General features: G+C 39.3%; 1 protein-coding gene across 1 annotated transcript in view; it reads right to left on the bottom strand.

Moving 5' to 3' along the window:
- Positions 1–15,660, bottom strand: part of ADAMTS19 (ADAM metallopeptidase with thrombospondin type 1 motif 19) — a 278,728-nt gene that overhangs the window by 37,002 nt on the left and 226,066 nt on the right. Inside the window, exons 17-18 of the mRNA XM_073344873.1 lie at positions 7,126–7,283; positions 5,654–5,807 (exon numbers count right to left, since the gene is read on the bottom strand). Of these exons, the coding sequence (XP_073200974.1) occupies positions 5,654–5,807; positions 7,126–7,283 (312 nt within the window). The remainder of the gene's footprint in view (positions 1–5,653; positions 5,808–7,125; positions 7,284–15,660) is intronic.

Genomic DNA, 15,660 nt, shown 5'->3' with positions numbered 1-15,660 from the left:
CTACAATCCATTGGTGATCTTCCAGAAAACACCATCCTTGCCACTATGGATGTAGAAGCTCTCTACACCAACATTCTACACAAAGATGGACTACAAGCCATCAGGAACAGTATCCCCGATAATGTCACGGCAGACCTAGCAGCTGAGCTTTGTGACTTTGTCCTCACCACAACTATTTCAGATTTGGGAACAATTTATACCTTCAAGTCAGCGGCATTGCTATGGGTACCCGCATGGCCCCAGAGTATGCCAACATTTTTATGGCTGACTTAGAACAACGCTTCCTAAGTTGGGAAAAGCGGGAAAAAGTGGGAAAGCAGGATACCGGGAGGAAGCACAGGCAGGAATGTCTGTGAGGGGAGGGCTCCTGCCTCATACTGGGAATGAGGGGCGATCAACAGGTTATCTCAAGTGCTTATATACAAATGCACAAAGCCTTGGAAACAAGCAGGGAGAACTGGAGGTCCTGGTGATGTCAAGGAACTATGACGTGATTGGAATAACAGAGACTTGGTGGGATAACTCACATGACTGGAGTACTGTCATGGATGGTAGGCAGGGCAGAAAAGGTGGGGGAGTAGCACTGTATGTAAGGGAGCAGTATGACTGCTCAGAGCTCCGGTACGAAACTGCAGAAAAACCTGAGTGTCTCTGGATTAAGTTTAGAAGTGTGAGCAACAAGAGTGATGTAGTGGTGGGAGTCTGCTATAGACCACCGGACCAGGGGGATGAGGTGGATGAAGCTTTCTTCCGGCAGCTCACGGAAGCTACTAGATCACATGCCCTGATTCTCATGGGTGACTTTAATTTTCCTGATATCTGCTGGGAGAGCAATACAGCAGTGCATAGACAATCCAGGAAGTTTTTGGAAAGCGTAGGGGACAATTTCCTGGCGCAAGTGCTAGAGGAGCCAACTAGGGGGGGCGCTTTTCTTGACCTGCTGCTCACAAACCGGGTAGAATTAGTGGGGGAAGCAAAAGTGGATGGGAATCTGGGAGGCAGTGACCATGAGTTGGTTGAGTTCAGGATCCTGACGCAGGGAAGAAAGGTAAGCAGCAGGATACGGACCCTGGACTTCAGGAAAGCAGACTTCGACTCCCTCAGGGAACGGATGGCCAGGATCCCCTGGGGGACTAACTTGAAGGGGAAAGGAGTCCAGGAGAGCTGGCTGTATTTCAAGGAATCCCTGTTGAGGTTACAGGGACAAACCATCCCAATGAGTCGAAAGAATAGTAAATATGGCAGGCGACCAGCTTGGCTTAATGGTGAAATCCTAGCGGATCTTAAACATAAAAAAGAAGCTTACAAGAAGTGGAAGGTTGGACATATGACCAGGGAAGAGTATAAAAATATTGCTCGGGCATGTAGGAATGTTATCAGGAGGGCCAAATCGCACCTGGAGCTGCAGCTAGCCAGAGATGTCAAGAGTAACAAGAAGGGTTTCTTCAGGTATGTTGGCAACAAGAAGAAAGCCAAGGAATGTGTGGGCCCCTTACTGAATGAGGGAATCCTAGTGACAGAGGATGTGGAAAAAGCTAATGTACTCAATGCTTTTTTTGCCTCTGTTTTCACTAACAAGGTCAGCTCCCAGACTGCTGCGCTGGGCATCACAAAATGGGGAAGAGATGGCCAGCCCTCTGTGGAGATAGAGGTGGTTAGGGACTATTTAGAAAAGCTGGACGTGCACAAGTCCATGGGGCCGGACGAGTTGCATCCGAGAGTGCTGAAGGAATTGGCGGCTGTGATTGCAGAGCCATTGGCCATTATCTTTGAAAACTCGTGGCGAACCGGGGAAGTCCCGGATGACTGGAAAAAGGCTAATGTAGTGCCAATCTTTAAAAAAGGGAAGAAGGAGGATCCTGGGAACTACAGGCCAGTCAGCCTCACTTCAGTCCCTGGAAAAATCATGGAGCAGGTCCTCAAAGAATCAATCCTGAAGCACTTGCATGAGAGGAAAGTGATCAGGAACAGCCAGCATGGATTCACCAAGGGAAGGTCATGCCTGACTAATCTAATCGCCTTTTATGATGAGATTACTGGTTCTGTGGATGAAGGGAAAGCAGTGGATGTATTGTTTCTTGACTTTAGCAAAGCTTTTGACACGGTCTCCCACAGTATTCTTGTCAGCAAGTTAAGGAAGTATGGGCTGGATGAATGCACTACAAGGTGGGTAGAAAGCTGGCTAGATTGTCGGGCTCAACGGGTAGTGATCAATGGCTCCATATCTAGTTGGCAGCCGGTATCAAGTGGAGTTCCCCAAGGGTCGGTCCTGGGGCCAGTTTTGTTCAATATCTTCATAAATGATCTGGAGGATGTTGTGGATTGCACTCTCAGCAAATTTGCGGATGATACTAAACTGGGAGGAGTGGTAGATACGCTGGAGGGGAGGGATAGGATACAGAAGGACCTAGACAAATTGGAGGATTGGGCCAAAAGAAATCTGATGAGGTTCAATAAGGATAAGTGCAGGGTCCTGCACTTAGGACGGAAGAACCCAATGCACAGCTACAGACTAGGGACCGAATGGCTAGGCAGCAGTTCTGCGGAAAAGGACCTAGAGGTGACAGTGGACGAGAAGCTGGATATGAGTCAGCAGTGTGCCCTTGTTGCCAAGAAGGCCAATGGCATTTTGGGATGTATAAGTAGGGGCATAGCGAGCAGATCGAGGGACGTGATCGTTCCCCTCTATTCGACATTGGTGAGGCCTCATCTGGAGTACTGTGTCCAGTTTTGGGCCCCACACTTCAAGAAGGATGTGGATAAATTGGAGAGAGTCCAGCGAAGGGCAACAAAAATGATTAGGGGTCTGGAACACATGAGTTATGAGGAGAGGCTGAGGGAGCTGGGATTGTTTAGCCTGCAGAAGAGAAGAATGAGGGGGGATTTGATAGCTGCTTTCAACTACCTGAAAGGGGGTTCCAAAGAGGATGGCTCTAGACTGTTCTCAATGGTAGCAGATGACAGAACGAGGAGTAATGGTCTCAAGTTGCAGTGGGGGAGGTTTAGATTGGATATTAGGAAAAACTTTTTCACTAAGAGGGTGGTGAAACACTGGAATGCGTTACCTAGGGAGGTGGTAGAATCTCCTTCCTTAGAGGTTTTTAAGGTCAGGCTTGACAAAGCCCTGGCTGGGATGTTTTAACTGGGAATTGGTCCTGCTTTGAGCAGGGGGTTGGACTAGATGACCTTCTGGGGTCCCTTCCAACCCTGATATTCTATGATTCTATGATTCCTCAGCTCTCGTCCCCTAGGGCCCCAACTTTACTTGCACTACATTGACGACATCTTCATCATATGGACCCATGGGAAGGAGGCCCTTGAGGAATTCCACCAGGATTTCAACAATTTTCACCCCACCATCAACCTCAGCCGGGACCAGTCTACACAAGAGATCCACTTCCTGGACCCTACAGTGCAAATAAACAATGGTCACATAAATATCACCCTATACTGGAAATCTACTATCCATTATACTTACCTTCATTTCCAGCTTTCATCCAGACCACATCACATGATCCATTGTCTACAGCCACGCCCTAAGATACAACCACATTTACTCCAATCCCTCAGACAGAGACAAACAACCACAGGATCTCTATCAAGCGTTCTTAAAACTACAATACCCACCTGGGGAAGTGAAGAAACAGATTGACAGAGCCAGAAGGGTACCTAGAAATCACCTACTACAGGAGACACCCAACAAAGAAAGTAACAGAATGCCACTAGCCATCACCTTCAGCCCCCAACTAAAACCTCTCCAGCGCATCATCAAAGATTTACAACCTATCCTGAAGGATGATCCCTCACTCTCACGGACCTTGGGAGACAGGCCAGTCTTCGCGTACAGACAGCCCCCTAACCTGAAGCAAATACTCACCAGCAACTACACAACAGAAACACTAACCCAGGAACCAATCTCTGCAACAAACCCCATTAACAACTTTGTCCACATATCTATTCAGGGGACACCATCATAGGACCTAACCACATCAGTCACACCATCAGGGGCTCGTTCACCTGCACATCTACCAATGTGATATATGCCATCATGTGCCAGCTATGACCTTCTGTCATGTATATTGGCCAAACCAGACAGTCTCTATGCAAAAGAATAAATGGACACAAATCAGACATCAAGAATTGTAACATTCAAAAACCAGTCGGAGAACACTTCAATCTCCCTGGACACACAATAACAGACTTAAAAGTGGCCATTCTTCAACAAAAAAACTTCAAAAACAGACTTCAATGGGAAACCGCAGAACTGGAATTAATTTGAAAACTTGACACCATCAAATTAGGCCTGATAAAGACTGGGAATGGCTGGGTCACTACAAAAAATAATTTCCCCTCTGTTGATACTCATATCTTCTTGTCAATTGTTGGGAATGGGTCACATCCATCCTAATTGAATTGGCCTCGTTAGCACTACAAAAAGTAATTTTCCCTCTGTTGATATTCATCCCTTCTTGTCTACTGTTGGGAATGGGCCACTTCCACCCTGATTGAATTGGCCTTGTTAGCACTGACCTCCCACTTGGTAAGGCAACTCCCATCTTTTCATGTGCTGTATATTTATCCCTGCCTACTGTATTTTTCACTCCATGCATTTGATGAAGTGGGTTATAGCCCATGAAAGTTTATGCCCAATAAATTTGTTCATCTCTAAGGTGCCACAAGGATTCCTCATTGTTTTTGCTGATACAGACTAACACGGTTACCCTTCTGAAACCTCTTTTATTCCTTTTTCCTAGTTAATAAACCTTTAAATAGTTTATTACAGGATTAGCTACAAGTGTTGTCTTTGGTGTAGGATCTAGAGTACCAATTGATCTGGGGTAAACGACTTGTCTCTTGGGACTGGAAGCAACCAGATGTGGTGTGATTTTTGATATAAATGACCATTATCACTATGTCTAGTTTGTCTGGGTGGCAAGGTAGACTGGAAAGTCTAAGGGGACTGCTTGTGACTCCATAGTAAAACTGGCATAGTGATCTAGGAGTTCACATTTGTTACAGGCTTGGTGAATTCTAATTGTAGAACACACCACCAGTTTGGGGCCTCTGCCCTGTTTTTGACAGTCTGCCCTGAAGTAGGCACTCATAGTCGTGAGCTACGCTTGACAGTGTGGCACATGTACTTTTGGATCATTATCAAGACAAGCTACTAGTTACAGAGATTGGATTTGAGATTTGGGTGCAGATTTTCATCAGCGTCACTTAGGATTCCTTGAAATGTATTTTACTGATAAACTATGTTCACTGATTCCAAATATTTACTGGAACATAACAAAGCATACATATGTGTTTGTTATGTACATGTATACACACACACACACACACACACACAATTGCTTTTTTAATAATTTTGTCCCTAATTCATTTTGTTTAACCAGACTTCCTCTCCTCACTGTCCTTTTTGACAATATACATTACTTAGATGTAAAATTATACTATAGATATTATTGTTGTTTTTAGAAAATTAAAAAGCAAGCAGATGAAAAATATACTTAAATCTTTCCATGCCTATTGTATTATATCAGCTGTAATGAGGATGGTATTATTAAAACACTATTAAAACTAACATTTGGTTGAACAAATAGTTATCCAAGAATATATAAATATATATTATAACTTTAAAAAAATCATTTACCTCCTCCACATACAGCATCACAGTCCTCCCAACCTGAGTGCGTCCACATAAAAAGAGGTTCAGGCACTTTTGAGCTCTGATTCTCAGGAAGAGGGTCCAGTGGAATTGTGTATTCATAATGCAGACCATAATTCTGGTCATGAAAAAGCAACACCTGCAACATACACAGAATGAAGACTTATGTTCACAGACATTGCTGAAGTCCAATTATGACCAGAGGAAGAAATTAAATGGAGAGTAGTAAAGCAAGAATGAACACTATATTGCTCATGTGCACTTTCTCTGTTGGTACAGAGCTGCATTCTGGTCTTAGAGGAAACCATCACAGTCTTCTTGACTTTAAGTATTATACTGACCTACACGAAGGAAAGGGACAGAGTATTTAAACAGAATAAATGAAGGGATGTGCACAACACTCACTAGGAGAGGAGCAAAAATTGAGGCCGACTTTCTCAGATTAGAATTTTCTATAGGAAGGGGTGGTTGGATAGTTTAGAAACTGACCATTTTAAGGCAACCGTATTGTTAACTCACTGTTCAATGTAATTCCACAGAGAAACCATACAACTTTTTCTCCAGATTTGTTTCTTTTTTACTATAACAATTTTCACTAGCAGCACACTGCAACTGTTGAACACACAATACAGTCCATGTGAAGCTATTGTTACTTATAAACCATTTAAATTTAGCCTAAATCCCTGTCAAAAAGGAATGTGTGACTTAGTTGTTCTAGAGATGTGTACGTTTATGATGGCAGGAGAATTTTATTCCCCAGTATGCTATCTGCAGTAGTAATAAGAAATAACCCATAGCAGGAGTATATTGTGGCTTCTTGTGGCTCATTGAATAAATGTGATTTTTAGAAATAAATTTGGCTCACAAACTAATTTGTGTTTCACAGTTACAGACAAACATTTTGAACACCTCTCTCCCACCAGAGTAGTGAGAGGATGTCATCACGCAAGATCTGATTCTAGATAACCCAATGGTAAAGGATGGATTTACAACTTCAGGTTTCTGCATGAAAGAATACTAGATGATGTTACTCACAAGAAAGATATAGTTTTTGGAGGACAGTGAGGATATCAGGCTTTAATTTATTTTTGGAGGGACATATCTCCCGAGATTCTTGCATTTGGAGGATTGAAAAATGTTGAGTATTCTCCCATCATCACCCTGAGAATCACCATACTCTCTCTCCTGCTTCCAATTCTATCACCATCACTATCGACTTCACCTCTCCTCCATTCCAGTAGGTGACCACCACAGCCCACTGCTCTTACAATGTGAAGTCTCCTATATGTTTTTCACACAAAAGATTTTATCTCAGTTATGGCTTCTAGCTATCTCACATTAGGAAAAATTGTCAAGCTATTTGGATTGCTAAAGAATTCCAGAAACATAAAACACCATCCTCACCACCATGCTCTTTTATATAAAACAGGTAAAAAATATAATCCGTATTGTCATACCAGTAGATGTAAAGGTGATGTTGTGGGACCTTTGGCAGAGATTTTCTCCCAGAGACCTCTCCGAACATAATGGACAGTGGTCCCAGCAATATTGAATGTTCCTGAATGTTCTATCTTCCAGTCACTATTAATGGACTGTTTGCTGGCATCTCGAAGAGCTGTGGAAATATTAGAAAATGATGTGAAACAGAACTTTACAGTAACACTTTATGACATCTTCATATTGTGCTGTCAGTATAATTTACAAGTTGGTGGAATCACAGGATCCAATTCACAAAGCTATTGGTCATTCATAACCTACATATGTACACTTCAACAACAGCACATTCTAGATTCACTTTCTGGCAAGGAAACATGACAAAAAACATATGTCTGCCATTATTTGGATTCTTCTGAAGTTAGGACAGTTTTACTGGCCTGATTACAAGGATTAACGGCCTGTAGCATTATTCAGTAACTTGATTAAAACACAGGTCAGTCGGGTCTATACAAGTTCTTTGCCCCCACTACGGTAATTTTTATGAACAGACAGGACCTAAGGAATAAGGGGGACAAATGGAATGCTTCAGAAATCACAGAGCACTTCTCTGGGTCAGTGCAGATTAGGATTTAGTAACTTCCTGCTTTCAAGTGCTTTGCTTTAACTAGTAGACTCCAGTGATTACTCACTGAAAATGTGGAAATGCTGCAATTGTCCCAGACAGGCTACATTTATGCACTATATTTCCATTTTTTAAAAAACTGACTTTTGTAAATAGGCATAATTTGATGTTTCAAGCCAGGAATACCTTTTTTAGGGGGAGGGCTCTTTCCCCCTTTTGGCTTGATCATAAGTATTGATTAGACTAAATAAGACACACTTCAAATTACTGAGGTTAAATGATTTTGCATAATTTTTGATACATGAATCAGTATTTTTTTCCTCCTGTGAAGAGTGTAATTCTTGAAAGAATCAGACTCTTGAACAGTCATGTGAAGTAAAGTATACTCAGAGTCACCTTGTGGGCAAGAAGTTCTACACATTCCCCATTTAAATTGGATGTTTGGCTTCAGAATTATGTGAAAGAACCTCAGCACCTTAGTTCATGCTCAAAATGTCTTTTAGAGTTGTACATTAATGTGAGTCATTCCTGGTGATCAACTTCTCTCCTATTTATATTTATACTGTTATGTTATGTTTCTATGGGAAACAATGGCAATAGGACCATCGACTGGCAGGAATACAATTGCATTATTCACCAATAATGTGTGCCACTACAGCACAGTACAATAAATAGTAAGACTCTAAAATCCATTAATGCTGTAAAATATTCCTGTATTAAAAATATCCAGTGATTTAATAAGTTTCAAAAATTGTCCTTTTAGGTTTAACAATTCAACTATTTAAAGTTAATTAAGTTCCATTTAGTAGTTGCTAGTAAGGGCCAAATCCTCTCCCCAACACACAACCAAAGTAAATGGACTATAAACTGGGGAGGTCTGCAAGGCTCAGAGAGGGTAAGCTGGAATGGAATCCTCTCCCTGATCAACAGTGGAGCTGCTATGCAGCCATGTGACTGTAACAGCTTTTGTACCCAGTCCATCATAGAAAAGAGGGGGCTTGGCTGATGAAATAATATAACTGTGGATCCATCTAGCCTACCCCTACCCATCTCCAAAACACTCCATGTTGACACATGAGGTGTGTAGAAGGTGCAGAACAGGCCTCCCATGTAACAGAACCATTCTGGTTCTTTTTGTATTCTTGTCACATCTGTGGGCCCATATTTGAGCTGCAGAATTTGACTTGAAGGAAGGAAACGTGGTCCTGTGATTAAAGCTTAAGACTGAGAATCAGGAGATCTATTTTTGGCTCTGCCACAGCTTATTTAACCTTGGGCAAGTTTATCTAGATATACTGTATGTCCCAGTCCTGATTACTCCAACTGTTTTCATTCTAACCTTGACAATTGCAATCTTGGTCCACTGAAGTCCATTCAAAATGCTATTGCTAAAGTAATTTCCTTGGTTCATGGTCTGGGTCTTCCATATCTTTGCATCCCTATATAAGGCCTTTCATAGTTTAACTCTGTCTTACCTATCAGTGCTAATATGTAATAAGGCCTGCCTCTACTCTACCAACAGTGTCAACCTTTATCCCCATGCATGGGAGATATTCCTTATTAATGTCCATAAAGTCAATACATTATTCTCCTTTGAATCTTTTTAAAACTCATTTATGCCATGAGATTTGCAAAACACACTAGGCACTGGCTAGACATTTGGTGTGCTGAGACTTCTGCTTAATATGCTAATCATGATGGTTTTATTTACCTTGCCCTTCCCCCCACCATTTGTTTCTGATCATCTAATCTCAAAAGTTATAGAGCAGAAATAGAAGGGATTCAAAGGTGGATGATGAAAATGACTAGAGTCATGGAAAGACTTTCATATGAGAAAAGACTGGTCTGCCTGATTTAGAAAGAAGATAACTGTGGTATACAAAATAATGAATGACATCGAGAAGGTAAATTAAGCACGCCCATTTACTCTTTCTCGTAATACAAGAACAAGTAGCAATCAATTTAATACTGCTCAGAGAAAAAAAGTTAAACAGTATGTAACTGACCTGTGGGAACAGGTTACCACTACCTTTGAGACCAAAAGGGTTTATTAAACATTGTATGGCTAATGAGAAAACATAAATACTCAAACTTCAGACTACACAACAACCACTAACTGGTAGGGAATAAGAAGAAAATTCACCCATGTGAAGGTTATTCCATTATTTTCCACTGTGTAGTTTCTTACATCTTCCTGTGAAGCATCTGATACAAGTCACTGTTAAATCAGAGTCTGGATAATCTGGATAATTTTTCCTGGGTTTATCTCTATGAACATTAATTCACAACAAGTTGCGATGTAAATCATCCTCACACTAGCCTGCTGCACACTAACTGTCCATGTGGACCCTGTTGCTGCACACTAGAAGTTCCATAGTGCCATTTGATCTACCCTACTTTGAAATGGGAGTAGATTAAAGAACTGACAGCAGGGTCCACACAGACAGTTAGTACGTGGCAGGCTAGTGTGAGGTAGATTTTATCACTCCAGCTTGCTGCAAACTAAGTATTCATACAGACAAGCACCCTGTCTGTAAAATGGGAATTCCTACGTCACAGGAGTTTTATGAAGCTCAATTAATTCAGTTTCGTAAAGCCCATGAAATAAATGGAAAGACTGCCACTGCACTACGATAATGGAAAGCATAATTTACTACTTTTCGTTATTACTATGTAATCACATTTCAGAATCCTTTTGCAGTACCTAGTAAAATACTAAGAGTAATCTGCAAAGGTTATTTTATTTCAATGTGGACTGAATGCTCCCTTCTTCTCCAATCTTTACCTAGGATGAGATGAGCACCCAACACGTGCATATCTAAACACAAGTCAGATCCTCTGACATTCTCTGTCAGTCCTGATCAATCTGATGCCACAGAATGCACTATTCTGTAATACAGATCAAAAACTAGCCTGTACCATTTACTTAATAACTGAGTAATGGTGAGGTATGTGGTATATTTGCTGGATTTATGTACTGTAACGGTGTGCTCTCTCTCTTTCTTTATGTGGACACTACTGAAAGGGTAGCTTTGTTCTGACATTTTAATTTTTGTTTAAGTGGAAATTGCCATTTTTTGTAGAGAAAGGATAATAGATTTTAAGAAAAAGGGGATTGAGTTCAAATGAGGGAGAAGTTCACATTTTTGTGAATTCTGAATTGATGGATAGTATATTTTGTGTGCAAAGAGGGTACAAAACTTGGTGAGCCATTGCATGTAAAGTTTCAGAAGAATGTAATTTTGACCATTTACTACTTCTCCAGGAACACTTGCCAGTGATCAAAATAGTCTTTAAAAACAAACAAACAAAAAAAAACCCCCCATAAACCCCTGAAAGTGTACACTCTGCCTTTAGTATTTTTAAAGTAAGCCACTATTTCACATTTTCAAAGCCCATTACAGGGTTTGAAAACTAGGGAATTTGGTGACCAAATATCTTAAGCACCTTCGAAAATTTCAGCTTAATGCCCTGTAAAAGGCAAAATTCTGTCACAAGCTTATATTTGGAACCACTATCAATGTCTCTAGAATTAGATATAATTTGACATAATGTACCAATATTAGTGTTATTTCCATTTAAATGTACTTTTGCAACCACATTTTTCAATTTTTCATTATCCAACACTGGGACATTTAAAAATGCTAGTGCTAAATAATGAATATCATAGTTTAATTGATAAATATCTTTGATTGTGTGAAGAAATTTACTATTAACCATTATATTACTTTTATATAGCGATATTATAAATTGAATAATGTAAACTCCCCACCATCTCTCAAATAGCTGAGGGTGAACTTTGATATTATCTCTCTGTAGGAAGTTCTCCTATTAGTTGCTTCTCCCTTAATTTATTTCAGGCCACTGTTTTGAGCATAAGGAAACCAAAGAAGAATAGTTATCAGTCCCACATAACCTCTTGGCAATCGTTTGATTAGGTATATCGCAGCATGCACAGTGTCAAGAAGAGACTCTCCCTTCCCCAAAGGAAGGATTTCAGAAAAATGTTCATGTTTACAAAATCACAGTGTCTAGTGTTTACAAAATCACATACTCCAATAATCAAACATTTATTGAAACTAACATTGTTGAATGTGCCTGAGAAATATTTCCAATAAGATGCGTAATAAAATGGGAAAGATATAATATGGAGGTAATGATGTATAATATGAATAGTAGAGAAAACAAAGATGACAGTTTATATTGATCAGGTTTTCCTAAAACTGAAGAGAATATACTTCTATTTTCCCCTTTTAAAATACAAATAAAATATTTAGATATTTGTGATTCAGTGTTTATTAATGGCTTTTTTGATATAACTGATGTGATTCCAAATATACATCCTGAATTTGTGTGTGAATATTACATACACTCATCTGGGTAAAGAACAAGCCTGTGGGGGTGTTCTGTTTTGTTTGTTTGTTTTTTAAGTAATAACTATCAAAGCACTGGGCATTTCCTGAGGATTACTGATGGGCAGGAAGGAGATGATGGCACCTCAGCAGAACCTCAGGCAGTTAACCTTAACAGGTCATTAATCCTCAGGAAATGCCCTGTGCCAAGGTCATCAAGGTTACTATAAAATGAAACCAAGGAGACCGGGTGTTGGGATTTTTATGGATGATACAACTTTAATTAACCTATATAAAGCAGTCTGTATTTATTCTCTCTCAACAGTTTCTGCAAATAATAAGAAGACCATCACTATTCCACAAAGCATATGCTTAAATCTCATTGAAGTCGTAGGATTTAAGCATGTGCTTAAAGTTAAATATGTACTTAACTGCTTCGCTGAAGAGCAACGTGATTTAAATGTTTTAATTTGTGTAACTATTTTCTCATATATATGTTTAAATCTTTAGCACTATGGACAAATTTGCACATATTCCATCACTTCCATTTTGTACCTACTCTGACAATAAAGCTGATGAATCCTCTATGTACCCAACACAATTTCTCAAGAATAGTAACTTAATGGCATTTATCAAAAAGAGTGTTGTTGCACAATTCTTCTATGTAGCTCAAGGCCCAGATTAAAAAAAAAAAAAAGAGAGAGAGAGAGTCCAGAGGCCCATATTAAAGTGTGTATGTGCAAAAATGTGTACATAATGTTTGTGTGTATAGTTACGTTTGTGTGTGCTACCTGGATAAATGCATGCGCAAATAGCTAATTACATGTCTAACTAGCCACTTCTGTTTAATTACCCATTTTGCATGGATAGTCTTTGAAACAGAGAATGCTAATATAAGTGTATAAATGTGCTCATATTTTTGTGCTTTGACCTTGTGTCTAGACCTCCTCCTTTAAAAATGAAAACAACATATAACACATGGGTCTTTTCTGAACAGGGCTCTCAGATTTAACTTTGATGAATGACAAGGAATAACTAACTTTTATTCATTTCACAATCTACTGCTTTGGCAAGGTGAGAAATCTATAAATATTTTCACCAAGCTTAAACAAACATCAGTTGAGCATGATAGACTTTCATATGCTTAATTCTGGGTGTTTTCTGAAATGTGTTGATCAATTGCTACCAGTTCTACCTATTTCATATACACAAAACACTGGACTGGGAGTCTAAGATCTGACTATGCCTTTTTCTTCTCTAATATTTGAATGAACTGCAAAGGACTACTACAGACAGCAAATGCCACAGAGTCTTCTTTGTTACCAGATTAAAACAAAATAAAACCACATAATCTTCTCTTCATGAAAAAAAATGTAAACCCACACAGTGGTTTTTTTTTAATTTGGCAGCTTTACTTTCTATCAATATAAATCACAAAATTCATGAAATAAAGTACTAACAACTAGCAAAGATATAAAGCATTAGTAAATCCTAAAGAACATATGATTACTTTATACTGGTATAACATTAGCTCCAAAAGTGCTACATATTAACCATATTATATGAACCATTAAGCACGGGGAGGTGGAAGGGATATATGCTTGGTCTTAATACACAAAGTTGTACATATTCTTGTTGATAAAGACTAGATCCTCAGCTGGTGTAAATTGACTTCAACTGAGCTATGACAATTTAGACAAGTTGAGGATCTGGTTCAAGATATTTAAAAGCATTGTCAGAGATGATATTTAAAACTGTGTGTGCTTTGACAGGCTACATAAAAGGACTATACGACAGATTTTTTTCCTTAGGAAGCATATTCCATAATGGAAGCCACATGCAGCACAAGTGTGCATTAGATGCCTCAAAATCGAACTGGTGATTACAAATTTGTGTAGCATTAAATTCTCAAGCGTCCAAAAGATTTACATCTTTGAAAGAGATTGACTATATATCTGAGAAGTCACAAGTAATCCACTTCTGTGCTACAAACGAAAATAACTGCATTTTTCCTTCTAACATCTGTTTAGCAGAATATCAGAAGGTAAGGAGAAGATTATAGTCGTTAGACTATAAAACAATTCTTTAGTTATATTCTAATATCCATTCTTATGAAATCATTATAGGAATCGTCATGTCATTATACACTGTCACAAGAATGAGAATTCTGCTGTAAAAGCCTAATACGTTCTTTATGAAAAACATACTGTAAACTACCTTTTTTACCCCATGTTAACGAGGTTTTTAGACAAAAGATAATTGTAGCCTGTTAAATTTGAAAATTGAGGAAAGGACAAAGCACAGCATTACTGTACAACAATTCAGCTAATACACGAAACACTGACTTTTTCATAACTTATTCTTATGATAGAGATTGTAAAGCAAGAGAAAATGAATAAAGTCTCCTGGCAACAGCTTTAACATGATGAGAAATAATACTCCTTAGAGAGAAATCTCAAATTCCTTCTTGAATACAGTGTTTTAATTCTTAAATTAATTGGATTTCTGATGCATGGAAAGGTTACCAATTAAACATCTCTGTTTTCTCTCTTTTTGTCACTGAGTACAATTTCTATCCACCCATATGATCTTAAGAATGATGTACTGAAGAAGGATCATTATTATTGACATTTTGACCATGTAGCATATCTAGGGCTGACTAGCTAAAATGTGGATCTTTTGCAGGTAACAGAGATTCTGTAAATCTTTTGAATCTGTGCAGGACCTAGTCACAGTGTGGCTGGGAGTGCATACACTGTCTCATCCCCACTTAGGATACTAGCTCCCCAAAGGTATGAGGGGAGAGAGAGAGAGAGAGAGAGAGATTTGGGCCATGGCAGGGCTGCCCAACTGCACAGAGGATCACATGTTGCACGCTCTCCTCTCCTAGGATGATAGAGCTGCTACCATTGAATTTTATGTTCTCTGTAGGGCCCAGGAACAATTCTGACACAATCAGTCAGGATTCCTCCTGAGAGTTGCTGTTGTAGAACAGACACTGTCTTTCTTTACTAATGTGGACTGTGGCTATAAGGCACAATTTAGTCAATACAGTTGCAGGACCCAGACCACAGTGCTTCTGCTCCCCAATACTTGTGAAGATGGAAGCACAGTTCTGATTACCCCCATACTGAATTTACACTAGTACAATAAGGGCCAAATGTTCCAACAGTCTTAACCTGGCTTCTGCTTTGGAAGTCTATGTTTTTGCAGCCATATTGCATGCCTCTCTATAGCATTTATAGAGCTTATTTTCTGAAAAATTGGCCCTGAATATGTAAAGTTGACCCACTTTGTTGTTAGGGCCAGAAATTAAGAGAATAAAGCATTCAACATTGTAAAAATAGCACAAAGAAACTTATAAAACTGAAGGACAGAAACACAAAAGAATAGTTAAATCGTTGTTTATAGGATTTGTGATAGGGAATGCTGGATGTGGATAAGGATGTATCAATGCAAATTACAACTATCAGGTTTTAGTCAGAGTTTTCTGCAAAATGATCTTTTTGAGCTGAAATTTTCATTCTTGGTCTCAAACTTTGGAATTCTTTTCATTCTGTTCAGACTCTTAAACTGCTCTC

The sequence above is a fragment of the Lepidochelys kempii genome, chromosome 5, assembly GCF_965140285.1.
Source record: "Lepidochelys kempii isolate rLepKem1 chromosome 5, rLepKem1.hap1, whole genome shotgun sequence".
NCBI classification, from domain to species: domain Eukaryota; kingdom Metazoa; phylum Chordata; order Testudines; family Cheloniidae; genus Lepidochelys; species Lepidochelys kempii.
Note: the sequence above shows the minus strand (reverse complement) of the source record. Positions and strands in the feature narration are given on the sequence as shown.